The sequence below is a fragment of the Carassius gibelio genome, chromosome B7 (assembly GCF_023724105.1).
Source record: "Carassius gibelio isolate Cgi1373 ecotype wild population from Czech Republic chromosome B7, carGib1.2-hapl.c, whole genome shotgun sequence".
NCBI lineage: Eukaryota > Metazoa > Chordata > Actinopteri > Cypriniformes > Cyprinidae > Carassius > Carassius gibelio.
The window spans coordinates 31,537,712-31,552,244 of NC_068402.1; the positions used below are offsets into that span (position 1 = coordinate 31,537,712).

General features: G+C 35.5%; 1 protein-coding gene across 9 annotated transcripts in view; it reads left to right on the plus strand.

Annotated features, from left to right (window-relative positions):
• camk2d1 (calcium/calmodulin-dependent protein kinase (CaM kinase) II delta 1) overlaps positions 1-14,533 on the plus strand; it is a 104,147-nt gene that overhangs the window by 57,302 nt on the left and 32,312 nt on the right. For all 9 annotated transcript variants that reach the window (XM_052560208.1, XM_052560207.1, XM_052560209.1 and 6 more), the window contains exons 6-7: positions 9,987-10,059; positions 13,736-13,838. In XM_052560208.1, the coding sequence (XP_052416168.1) occupies positions 9,987-10,059; positions 13,736-13,838 (176 nt within the window). The remainder of the gene's footprint in view (positions 1-9,986; positions 10,060-13,735; positions 13,839-14,533) is intronic.

A 14,533-nucleotide genomic window follows, 5' to 3' on the forward strand; every position in this document is an offset into this window, starting at 1 on the left:
CAACAAGAGAACAACAACAGTATACAATTTATATTATTAAATTATATTATTATTCATATAATTAAATGCATGCTTTTAAACACTCCAGAAAACCTTGCCCTATAGACCTCCATTGTAAGTGCATTATTGTAAACACGTTTTTAGCTTATTTTTACAAACTGACCATAAATACAAACTATTTTCTGTGGTAAGAGATTAATATGGTTGTTTTTTTTCAGTCAGTTATGGGGGCAATCATATCTGTAACCTTACCATAGAACCAGTGAATGAGCAAATTTTTTTACAATTGCTCATGTATCATAAAAAAAAATATGTTTTCCAATGTATTTATACTTGCAATGTCTGTCTGTAGGTTGTTGTTGTTGTTTTGCTTAATTCACATTCTTTTCTTTCTATGCTGCTTAATTGCTGAGAGTGTTATCTTAATTTGGGTTGTTTAGGTTGTCTTTTTGTGTGCTTCTGTGATATCTTTGTTATTATTTTTAAAAGAATAGTTCACCCAGAAATGAAAATTGTCATCCTTTAACACCCATACATCGTTCCAACCCCATTTGACTCTTCTATGTAATGCAGAATGAGAAACTAATACTTTTTCTGTGTTCTTTTCTTTGAAATTACAATGAACAAAGACTAAAGCATTCAGTCTGCACAAAGGACATAAATGCATCATAAAAGTATCATAAATGTAGTCCAGATGACTCAATATCCTACTTTATCTGAAAAAATACAACCACCAAGGTGGTTATTTACTCCTCCATTCTTCTCAGCCATTCATGTGAGATCATACAGTAACATGAATAAGTTTTAAATACTTTGAAAATATCTGGATTTTTGGGCTGTTTAATTTAACTCAGAATTATAGACAAACAGAATCTAATAAAACTAATAACACAAAAAGTAGTACCTTTCACATTATATGGAGTAATACATAGTAATTGTGTACAGTACAGGCCTTGAGGCAGTAAAGCAGCACTAAATCATGATGTTCCTACAGCCATTCTTGCCAGTTGAGTTGAGGTTTTGGTGTGGATGAGCAGTGCCATTTTTCCTTTGAATAATAACATTTTTCTCAATTGTCCACAGAACATTTTCCCAGAAGCACAATGGAACATCCAGTTGTTCTTGGGAAAACAACACATGTATTTTTGGCAGCAGTGGTTTCCACTGTGTTGTACTGAACAACATTTTTGTTCAGTGCTTTTTTTCTCTTACAGTGGGACATGTGTCATGACTTCCAGAGTTTTCTGGAGGTCTTTTCTTGTTATGCTGTGGTTCTTTCAGAATTGTCCGTTGTGCTCTTAAAGTGATCTTTGCAGGGAGAGTAACAATAGTCTAAAATGTACCATGTTTGTAGACACAGTATCTTACCGTGTATTCAATACTCACCTTTAGCAATGCTTTATATGCACTGCACAATTTTCAAACCCGTTGGATCGCCGTTGTTTTCACACTGCGTGACTATCTGGGGTAGCATTCAGTTGCTGCTGTGTTCACTCTGCACGATGGATCGGCGATGGGGGTTTCACACTGCATGACTTCACAATAGGAAGAATCACAGACAGCTCTGTCTGGTCCGCAAACTACAAGTTTCACAAGAAAATAACAGGAGAACCCACGTGCATCAGACTGGAGTTCACAAGCGAGACCGGAATTTAATACAAATATATATAGCCTGCAAATTGTCTGTGAGCTGATCACCAGCTACAAGGAGAAAAAGAAAAACAGATTATGCAGGAGGGAGATGCAGGGAACAGGGATTGGGTGTTCTGTAAAGAGAGTTGTGGCTGGTCAAGCAAATGTTTGTGCATGTTTCTGTATGATATAATTGTTCATATATCTGTTAAAATACTGATATTCTGGTCTATAAGTCCTCCCCGAACTTCCCTCTGTCCTGTATCTTGGTCTCTCATTGGCTGTAGGTCATCACCGTTTTCAGTCGGAAAACATTGCACACAGCACGATTTTGAATCAGCGACAGCTGCAGATATTTACCATGTCAAATATTTTGTGGGCGTCTGCGACGTGTCGTCGATTCCCTCAGATCGCATCTTTTGATAATTCATTAATCATTGACACTTGTGTGAACAAGCACCGATTTGCCTCCAATTTCGGGCATTTGTTGGTGATTCCACAAAACCTGTCGGCAAGTGAGCATCTTCCTGAGAAGAACATATTTGTCAGTGAAAAGACTTTGCATGCTCTTTTTTTAAAAGGGCATGGTACCTGTGCAACCCATACTTCCCAATTTCATTTGCATAATGACCAATTTTTTTAATGAGTAATCAATGCAGAAATCCACATATTTTCAAAGGGTTCTCTCAAACTTTTAACTGTCACTGTGTAAGACACACACACATTCCTCCTTTTCATTTCACAGAAGAAAGGAATAAGAAAGAAAGTCAACAGGGATTGCAAGCAGGGTTGGGCAAAGATACATCAAAATGTATTTTAAAACAAAATACCAAATACCTTAATTTTAAGTGTTTCAAAATAAACTACAAAATACAGCATACCACACCATGTATCAAAATAAACTTCTGTATTTCTGTATAAAATAAAATAAAATAAAATAAAAAAACCTTGCATGAAGGGTGCATGAAATTTCTTTGCAAAACTTCCATTAGTTTGCCTATTTGACTAGTTGATAAAGTAAACATGCTTGATAGCAACAGCTTTTCTCTGCTCGAGTCCTGCAATAAATCTGACATACTGTATGCAACCAGATCAAATATTCACATATCCCTGTGATTTCCCATTTGAAGGTTAGTTTTCAAATAACCAGCAGTTTAATGTTTAACAGTTTAACAGTTAATATATTCCTGTATGTGTCAGGCAAGCAATGGTATGCAAAATCATGTTCCTTCTGAATAGCAACTTCAGTTAATGTACAATATTCAGCAATCAAATATTTATCAAGCATTGGACACCTATTTGGAAGTTGAAAACAAACATTTTAGCATTTCAGCAATTATTAAAATTATTTAATTATTGTTTTGATTTTAAATCCAGAAACATAATCAGAAAGTAGCAGCAGAACTTGTCAATGAGTATTAACCAAACTCCAACCACTGAATCTGTCAAGAGACATAGAAGTATAGAGGAAAGATACACATTAATAGTGTAGTAAAAAAAGTCTGGACAAACTACTGAATAGGCACCAATCAGATGCTGCCTTTTTTTTGATATCATCATGTGGACTTCTTACAAAGTATATTACCGTATTTTAAACTTACATAAATACGAAACACTAAAGTTTGATACAAAATATAAAGCCATTTTCATTAACTCTATCAAATACAAATGAGAAAATTCTATTTTATAATTTAAATACATGTATCATAAATAATGCCCATCCCTGGTTGCTACGCTATGAGGTTAAGCTAAAACTGGCAAAATTTTCATTTCTGGGTGAAATATTGATGTCTTGATCTTTAGTCTTTGTTTAGAATTATAACAAAAATAACACCATTTTCAACAGCCTAGTGCTCACTGGAGTACAGTATTTGCTCCTGCCCATGCTAAATTTGCTTTCTGGTTGCATTGTTTGTTTACCAGCTGCATTTATTTTCTGACTGTGCTTGCTGAACTGTTCAAACACTCTTCTTTGGCTTCCTCGCTTTGTCTCTCTTTCTCACAGTCATTGCATACAGCAGATTCTAGAGAGTGTTAATCATTGTCACCTAAATGGCATTGTACATCGAGACTTGAAGGTTAGTATAACAGGCTTAAGCCTCCAACCTGCTGGCAATGTTCTTTAAACCAACTATAAACCGTGGGTTCGCATTGTGGAAGCCTCCTCTGCTCACCCCAACCTGGTCCCATAAAACACAGCTACACACCAAGATATTTATGTGGCAATGGGCTGAGGGGTAACAACACAAATTATGACCTCAGAGCAAAGTTTGTGCATGTAGCACCTCATATGTGCATAGTCAGGGCTTTGTGTTTGACTCTATAGGACTGTCTTTATGTGGGTTGATGGTGACTGTGCCCTTTTTGATTGAAATGCAAAACGGGTATCAAAACCCATAACCCATAAGCACACAGTCACCCAAGCAAACACCGCTTCTGGATTGAGATTTGGAGAGCAAGGCAAGAGAGGTAATGATGACGATGGATGGGCTATATATATAGTTTTTTTACTAATGTATAACTACATTTGATAGCAATTAAAATATTTCAAAACAAAAGTTTGTTACTTCACAGTAGGGGTGGGCAGTAATTCATCTATTCATTGTCACAGTTTGGATGTGCAGACATAAACACAATGAATGCAAATAAGGTTCTAACTGAGGCTATGTCACTACAATCTTTTTTTTTCCTCGTCTGAAGAAATATCTGCGTCCACATGAAGCCACAAAATGATGTAATATACATGCCAGACCAGAATGTGGCGCTGTAATTCTGCCACAGAGATACACTAAAAACAGAGAAGACTTGGACTATGCGCATAAACCTTGCGCGCAGTTTACAAACGAACATGAAACAATACATTTATGAATCTGTGTTAATGTTTGTTAATATAAAGACAATTGGGTAACACTTTAGAATAAGGTTCCATTAGTTAATGTTAGTTAACTACTTTAGTTAACATGAGCTAAACAAGAAAAATCCTTCTACAGCATTTATAAATCTTAGTTGATGTTAATTTTAACATTTACTAATGCATTATTCAAATCAAAAGTTGTGCTTGTTAACATTAGTTAATGCACTGTGAATTAGCATGACCTAACAATGAATAACTCTATTTTCATTAACTTACATTAACAAATATGAAGATATACAGTAATAAATGTATTGTTTATTGTTTGTTCATGTTAATTAATGAATCAATTAACATTAACTAATCGACCATTATTCTAAAGTGTTACCGACAATTGTTCAGTGTTTGTTCATGTTTTTGTTGCTGTTATGTGACGTAGCGGTGTTTGACTAGGGGTGAGACGTGGGCTGATGGCATTGTTTCACTCCCCCAAAACGCCGGATCCGTGTGGACGAAATGGCTATACAATACAAACTTAATGCGTATTTAGGGAAATGCATCTCCGTGTGGACGGGACCCCAGTCTTTACTAGATAATCCACAAAATGTACAACAACAAAAACCGGAGAATGCAAACCTGACATATACACTGATTAGGCGGGATAATGAACTGAAGAAAACAGGAAGTGCTTATACTGGAACTCAGACAGGGGACAAATGAGTTGAATAGGACACGTGAATAGGATTATTTTTTTTTTTCTAATATCTCATTCAAGATTCAAGATTTTTATTTGTCACATACATGGTTATATGGAGAGCATATGACCAGCAGTGAAATGTAAGTCAGGCCCGCTCTATATATATATATATATGCAGGACAGTATACTGTATATTCAAACAAATCAGAAAAAATAAACATCAACAAAAATTATAATTAGGTTATCCAGTAAATACACATTGTATACGAGTAAAAGTCTGGGGAATTTTTTTTTTGGATAGCCTATTGCTTATATTTGGGAAAATACTGACAATAGTTTAGCTCACAGACAAGTAAGTTTTTTTTTTCAGGGTTGGAGCTTAACTCTGCAGGACATCAGCACTCCAGGCCCAACGTTGCCTGATGACCATCTTTTAACTCCTCCCCCGCCTACAGCCAGCAGATCTCATCAGCTGTAGCATACCTAGTATAGGTCATTTCGAAAAAGCTTTATGTAAACAAAAACTCTGACAGTCATATTGATCTGTTCAAAATGTATATTTCAAATGCTCTGAGAATTTGGATAAATACATCTGCCAGTTGCATGAATGTAAACATTTGCAATATATATATATATATATATATATATATATATATATATATATATATACATACAGTATTGTTCAAAATAATAGCAGTACAATGTGACTAACCAGAATAATCAAGGTTTTTAGTATATTTTTTATTGCTACGTGGCAAACAAGTTACCAGTAGGTTCAGTAGATTGTCAGAAAACAAACAAGACCCAGCATTCATGATATGCACGCTCTTAAGGCTGTGCAATTGGGCAATTAGTTGAAAGGGGTGTGTTCAAAAAAATAGCAGTGTCTACCTTTGACTGTACAAACTCAAAACTATTTTGTACAAACATTTTTTTTTTCTGGGATTTAGCAATCCTGTGAATCACTAAACTAATATTTAGTTGTATGACCACAGTTTTTTAAAACTGCTTGACATCTGTGTGGCATGAAGTCAACCAACTTGTGGCACCTCTCAGCTGTTATTCCACTCCATGATTCTTTAACAACATTCCACAATTCATTCACATTTCTTGGTTTTGCTTCAGAAACAGCATTTTTGATATCACCCCACAAGTTCTCAATTGGATTAAGGTCTGGAGATTGGGCTGGCCACTCCATAACATTAATTTTGTTGGTTTGGAACCAAGACTTTGCCCGTTTACTAGTGTGTTTTGGGTCATTGTCTTGTTGAAACAACCATTTCAAGGGCATGTCCTCTTCAGCATAGGGCAACATGACCTCTTCAAGTATTTTAACATATGCAAACTGATCCATGATCCCTGGTATGCGATAAATAGGCCCAACACCATAGTAGGAGAAACATGCCCATATCATGATGCTTGCACCTCCATGCTTCACTGTCTTCACTGTGTACTGTGGCTTGAATTCAGAGTTTGGGGGTCGTCTCACAAACTGCCTGTGGCCCTTGGACCCAAAAAGAACAATTTTACTCTCATCAGTCCACAAAATGTTCCTCCATTTCTCTTTAGGCCAGTTGATGTGTTCTTTGGCAAATTGTAACCTCTTCTGCACATGCCTTTTTTTTAACAGAGGGACTTTGCGGGGGATTCTTGAAAATAGATTAGCTTTACACAGACGTCTTCTAACTGTCACAGTACTTACAGGTAACTCCAGACTGTCTTTGATCATCCTGGAGGTGATCATTGGCTGAGCCTTTGCCATTCTGGTTATTATTCTATCCATTTTGATGGTTGTCTTCCGTTTTCTTCCACGTCTCTCTGGTTTTGCTCTCCATTTTAAGGCATTGGAGATCATTTTAGCTGAACAGCCTATCATTTTTTGCACCTCTTTATAGGTTTTCCCCTCTCTAATCAACTTTTTAATCAAAGTACGCTGTTCTTCTGAACAATGTCTTGAACGACCCATTTTCCTCAGCTTTCAAATGCATGTTCAACAAGTGTTGGCTTCATCCTTAAATAGGGGCCACCTGATTCACACCTGTTTCTTCACAAAATTGATGACCTCAGTGATTGAATGCCACACTGCTATTTTTTTGAACACACCCCTTTCAACTAATTCAACTAATTGCCCAATTGCACAGCCTTAAGAGCGTGCATATCATGAATGCTGGGTCTCATTTGTTTTCTGAGAATCTACTGAACCTACTGGTAACTTGTTTGCCACGTAGCAATAAAAAAATATACGAAAAACCTTGATTATTCTGGTTAGTCACATTGTACTGCTATTATTTTGAACAATACTGTACACCTGAGGGAACCAATCACAAAGAGTAACTACAAAGAATTAACATAATAAGGAACAGAGGAGAATAAATATTTAAGTAAACAAAGAAGGGAATGCATAACTGGATCTTAAATGTGTCTAAATAAATACTGCTAATACCCTAATATCCCATCCTTTGATTTACAAACCAATTGACCCTCCCCGAAACTGCCCTGCTCCCTCTTCTGTTGCCATGTCTGACAAACTATGCCACTCTCACACTACTGACAACACGCTGACAGACAATTCAAAGCAAAATGTAAATTTCTGGCATGAAACAAGGTCTCGGCTTTCAAATTGTTACTTTTAAAAATGTTAAGAATTCAAACAGTAAGTACCATTTTGTGGCTCTTTAATGTGTCGTGAAAGATCACTATATTGCTTCAGCTCAAACGGCATGTGAATCGATCATCTTTTCATATTTACTTAAAGCAGAAAATAAATATTTTATTTCAACCTCAGAAAGACATACTCAATATAAACTATTTTCCAAGTTTAAGTGCACTGAAGTTAATGTACAGTGCATCTGGAAAGTATTCACAGCACTTCACTGTTTCCACATTTCCACATTTTGTTATGTTACAGCTTTATTCCAAAATGGATTAAATTCATTATTTTCCTCATTAAGTATTCACAGCCTTTGTCATGATACACAACATATAGCTCAGGTGCATTCTGTTTCCAATGATCATCCATTAGATTTTTCTACAACCTGATTGGAGTCCAAACATGGTAAGATTTTGTAAGGCACACACTTGTCTAAATAAGGTCCCATAGTTAATAGTGCAGATCAGAAGAAAAGCCAAGTCGTTAGGTCAAAAGAACTGCCTGTAGAGATCAGAGACAGGCAGTGGCAAGGAACAGATCTGGGGAAGAGTTCAGAAAACAAATCTGCTGCATAGAAGGTTTATAAAAAGAATGTAGCTTCCATTATCCATAATGGAAGTTTGGAATGATAGGAATCTTCTTAGAGCTGGCCTCCTGGCCAAACTGAACAGTTAATGAAAAAGGGCTTTGGTTAGAGTGGTGACTAAGAACCTGATGTTCACTCTAGTTGAGCTGCATGATTGTATATGCAGATGGGAGAAACATCACTGCAAAACTCCAATAATCTGGTCTTTATGGTGGTGTGGCCAATCTCAATTCTCTCGTTAGTGAAGAAACATTAAAACCCACTTGAAATTTGCAACAAAGAACTCTAAGACAAGAAACATGATTATCTGGTCTGATGAACCTCAATTCCAAGCATCAAATCTAGAGGAAACCAGCAAACATCCCATCGGCTAATCACCTGGCCAATACCATCTCTACAGTGAACCATGGTAGTGGTTTTTCAGCTACAGGAACTGGGAGACTAGTCAGGATCAAGGGAAAGATGAATGCAGCATTGTACAGTGACGTCCTTGATGAGAACCTGCTCCAGAACGCTTTGGACCTTAGACTGGGGCGAAGGTTCACTGTGAATGTCCTTAAGACTTTAACCTGATTGAACATCTCAAGAGAGATCTGAAAATGCCTGTGCACTGATGCTCCCCATCCAACCTGATGGAGAGGTCCTACAAAGGAGAATGAGAGAAACTACATAAAAATAGGTCTGAAAAGTTTGTAGCATCAAACTCAAAAAGACTTTTGACTATTTGGTACCAAAGGTGCTTCCACAAAGTACTCAGCAAAGGCTGTGAATACTTATGTATGTGTGTGTTTTATATAAATTTGCAAAGATTTCAAACAAGCTTTCACATTGTCATTATGGGGTATGGTTTGTAGAATTGGGTAAAATTATGAATTTAATCCATTTTGGAATAAGGCTGTAATATAACAAACGTGCAGGCCTGTGAATACTTTTCTGATGCACTGGGCTCTCTTGTCTGATCTGTGTTTCGGAGAAAATAGCAGATTTGGTGTTATGATTGGCCAGATCTCCTGTCAATCAAGCACTTTGCAAAGGGTCAGTTGTAGTTTTGAGTCAGTGAATCAGTTCTGTTGAACTGTCCTTTTCAATGAATTTAACAATTCCAATGTTTAATAAAATATGTTGTTAATGCAGTGTTTTCCAACCCTGTTCCTGGAAGCTCACCATAACACTATACCCAATCAAACAACTTATTATGAGAAGAGACTCCAAGACCTGAAATGGATAGGTAAAAAAGAGACATCCAAAATGTCTGTTGGTGTCCCTCAAAGTTGGGAAATACTGTATAAATATTCCATGCATAGAAATTATTTTCTTCATTATTTTACTAGGATTTTACAGTACAATGTATTTTTTTTTTGTTCAGTAGTTAATGTACTTTTGAAAATATCACCCAGCCCTACTGCAAAGTGTCACTCATAATCATGCAACACTGAGACTTTAATTAATGAGAAGATCATTTGGGTCAGGTTCATCACCTCTAAGCCAATGCTCCCTTACTCTCAATGCTGTGCACAGATAGTGAGTTTGTGCTTGTCACTAACCCACATCCCCTGGTGTTTGCATGCAGTCATTGCATTCAGCAGATCCTTGAGGCTGTTCTCCACTGCCACCAGATGGGAGTGGTCCATCGTGACCTTAAGGTGAGTAGTGACGCAGAGGGTCTTAAACGCCAAGTCCTACTTCTTTGTCCTCTTATACAAATCCAGTATCTTGTGTGGCCTTTACTAAGGACTACACATGGCTTATGATATTAAGATTATACAAGTGCTTAGTAACATATGAAGTCTATGTTTGTCTTGGAGTTGAGAATCAAGTGATCAGTGGTATAAAAAAAGAAAAAGAAACCTACACAGGTTTAGGTGGAAATGGTGTTTTCTGTCCATCTTTAAACCAAATCCACCACAAGCTCCTGTCAGTGCTAATTTGCCAATCAAATGAGCCAGGTGCAACCAGGAGATTGTTTTCCTTCTTATTATCTTCACGTGAATTTGCATAAGCCTGAATTCTGCTCAGTGATTGGCTGCTGCCATAGTTACCATGGTGAACAGTGACTTTGAACCATAAAAAAGAACACAGAACAAAACAAAAACAGAAGATACAAAACAGTAATATATACTGTATATTTAAAAATATGTTTTGTGTAATATAATTTGAAATATTGAAACTCATAGGCCAAGAGTCTGGCATCATACCTCAATTTCGCTCCTATTAGCAAGCCTTAAATAATATGTACTTATTAAAGAAAGAGTTCACCCAAAAATTTAAATGTAATTTACTCACCCTCATGTCATTCTAAACCATTTGAATGTGCAGTCTGTATATTGACCACAGCCTGTCAAGGTCTAAAATGCTCTATAAATTGTTGAATAGAGGCCGGCTACAAGACAGATATTTGAATATGAAGATGCACAAAGTGCCAAGTTATTTGGAACAACATGAGTGATACAAAGCTAACAAGCGATATATTGTCTTCCATGTTAATTAAAATTTTCTTGATCCTTACCAGGCATGTCAAGGGACAAATTTGGATCAAACAGCATACAGTTTTGTATGTGTTTCTCCTTCCCTGTTTAGGAATGTCACTTGAAAGCGTGTTAGCAAAAAGGAGGTCTATCTTATCTTGTTATGACTTGTCCAAAAATTTAAAGAATGAGCTTTTTGAAGTTTGCACTCAGAAAGTCATGTAATTGAATTTTATTGAAGTTATATATGGTTTATATATATATATATAGCCCCTAAAAAGATTGTGTAACAGCCATTTACAAAAAGCAATATCATATAATTATGAGGACAAATTGTTAGTCATGTAGGGCAGACCTTATGAAATGGGGAAGGTTTTACTATGCTAATATGTAGGGCAACAAAAGAACACTTGCAATAATGCACTACCAAATTCTGTTGTTCAAATTATTCTTAGGGGAACCATAGATCTGCTGTTTAAATCTACTCAATTTGTTATTATCTTTCTCTTGCGCGTACTTCTCTAACAAAGGACAACATCCAGCTATTCTTTATTTTATCTTGACACCTCTGTTATTAGCTTCCGCAGTCCTTAAGTTTCCTCCCTTGCCTCGGGCATTCAATGCTGAAACTTGAGTACAATACATGTAGCTTCTGTCTCTGTAAAGAACAGCACTTCTTAGCTGTGGTTTTTGCGGAGTCAAGATCTGATTCTAGTTTGCTAAGTTTGGAAAGACCAGACACTGATATTACAATTCGTTCTGGCCACCCATAATTAGTCCCGTGAATAATTTTGCTGTTGTCACCAATTTTGGCTGCACAATTGGTGACAATGGCACACCTCATCAGCAATGCTTTGTGTAAATTTAAAACTAAGTGTTGCCTGTCCTGCTATCACCACTTATTTATTTTAAAGATGTTTGTGGAAGTGACATGTAATTAAAAAAATATATAGTAGCAATGGAGCAGCAGGGTGCTTTTGAAGACCTATCATCTTGTATAGTGTAGTTCCAACTCAAACACAGTTGAACCAGCTAATCAATGTTTTTAGGATTACTTATAAAAAATAAAAAATAAACCTTTGTGTGTTGGAGTAGGGTTGAAACTGATGTCCGAAAGGAGGTTGCCTTCCAGGCGCTTGTGTGTTAGCTGAAAAGATTTACGGATGTAGGATTGGTTTCAAGTTGGCAAAACCAAATCAATCTATTCAGTCTTTGTTTGTACCATGACACTGGTCCTCAACTTCCTCTGTAAGCTTTGATTTTGAGTTCATGAATAACTGTGGAGCAAGTGTGCATGAAAAATGTTGTATCTCAGTGGGGTATTTTCCTGGTTAAATCAGTAGCAAACAATCACTTGCTGTGAAACATAATGAAACAGCAAGCCATGGAGCTCCTTGTCAATCATTTACAAGGCCACCAAACCCTAGCCTAGCATAATGTCAGGGCAACTCATTCTCACTCCCAACTTGTCACATACTGACATTTGGTCAGGATCCCTCTCTATCACTTTCTAACCATTTAGCATCAGATGTGCAGGGTGCTCCCTTGCTTCGAATAAGAAACCTTTGTTGTCATACACAAACGTGATGGACATGGGAATATCGTTATGATGAAATTACATATTACTGTAAATAATTTTTTTTAGCAAAATATACCTATATTTTATGATGTTGAGAAGTGGGTAGGTTTAGGGTAGGATTGGGGTTTGGGTTGTTTGTAAGGTATGGGAAAGCAATGACTGCATGACAGTTTCAGTTGCACTAGCATGTTAGCACCTTGATCATTCCAAGGCATAAAGTGAATGCTGAAACAACTAACTGCACCTGACAAATAGTCTTGTGTCCTTTGCTAATGCCCTGGTTTTAAAATAGTCACAAGAAATTGAGTTTTTAGTAAAGTTTTGACTTCTCTTTCTAGACTCCCCGGACATAAGAGTCCTAATAAATGTATAGATTATTGGATATTCAGGTCTAAACCAAATTAAATATATTTAAATAATAAAAAAAACAATACAAATATAATTACTATAAATAATACATTTATGTCAGTAATTGCATATTTAACGAATGTATTACAAGGCTCATATGAAAGGGGTTGTCTGAAGTTCTTCAGTTTGTTCAGTTCTGTCTATGGTTTATAATTAATTTATAAATTGTCTTTCTTTCTTTCTTTTATAACAAAAGTAACAAACATAATTTGTCATGTGTAGATTTAAATATCATATATTTATTTCATCCAGTCTTAATGGTTTATGCAGAGACTGCTTGTGACCTATAACATTTTATGTACAAATTATGCTTTTTGCAAAGAAATGTAAATATCATTCACATGCATATTATAACATTTATGAGAAATATATATATAAAAATAAAATGAAAATCACTTAAACACAAAACGTCATTTTTTCCCCAGACATTTCTAATGCAACATCATTTGTTTCTAACAATTACATCACAGTTACAACATTGTAGTTTGTGTGATTATTCATTTTTAAATGAGTTTTAATGAACTGTTTTTGCTCAGTCAAAACATTGTTCAATGCTGCATAACCCAGGAGGCTGCACTGATGTTTTTCAAAAGACTTGGTTCAAAGTATGTTTTATCAGAGGTTGTCTATTTAAATCATAATTTTAAATCAATTTTTAGAAATCTGGGGGAAAAGTAATTATCTTTCTTTTCCTAAAACATGGTATTCCTGTACATTTTCTAAAAACTCTCAATTTTGACCCAATTCTTCTACGAGACATCAGTTCATTGATGATGAGTGATGTCATTTGTTCTCTATTATACATAAAATTGTATTATACATTTTTTCAATATATTTTGAAACTACTGTTTTGCCTGTTACCCAAAGCCAGAGAATCTTCTCTTGGCCAGCAAACTGAAGGGCGCAGCAGTGAAACTGGCTGATTTTGGGCTGGCTATCGAGGTGCAAGGAGACCAACAAGCGTGGTTTGGTTAGTATTCACCAAATTTTACTGGTTTAAAAATTGTATATACTAGTACTGTGATGAAAAGACAAAATGTGCTGTGACATAATCAGAGAATGTTAAAATGCTTAAAATTTTTCCAATTAAGATTCCTATGGTTATAGGAATATGGTTATATGCTTATATCTTTATTCTGAAAAATGGATGTGAACCTAGTCCGCTTCTATTTAATATTCATGTATTCCTATAATCAGCATATTCCAAATAAAGGAAGACATGCTATTTTTTTCCTGCTTTTCTCTTCTAGTAGTATTGAATTTAATCTAATTATATTATGCAAAAATGTCAGTAATAGTTTTTTTATTTTTTTGTCTTCAGACTTTGATGTTCATACTTTTCGGTGTAATTTTTTTATATTTTGTGATGTCAGTGGATGTTATGGGATAGTCTGTAGAGAAAGTGTTTTTATAATAATAATAATAATAATTATTATTATTATTATTATTATTATTATTATTATTACTGTCAAATTATGTATGATGAATTTTTTTTTTTTTTGAACTTTAATGACTTGTATCATTCAGACACTTCAAGACGTGTTAGTCATTGGTCTTTTCTTAATAATCTAAATAGTTTTTGCCTCTTCACTAAAATTAATTTAATTACATAAAGGATGATGATGATTATTATTATTATTATTATTGTTGTTAGCGTAAGTTGTA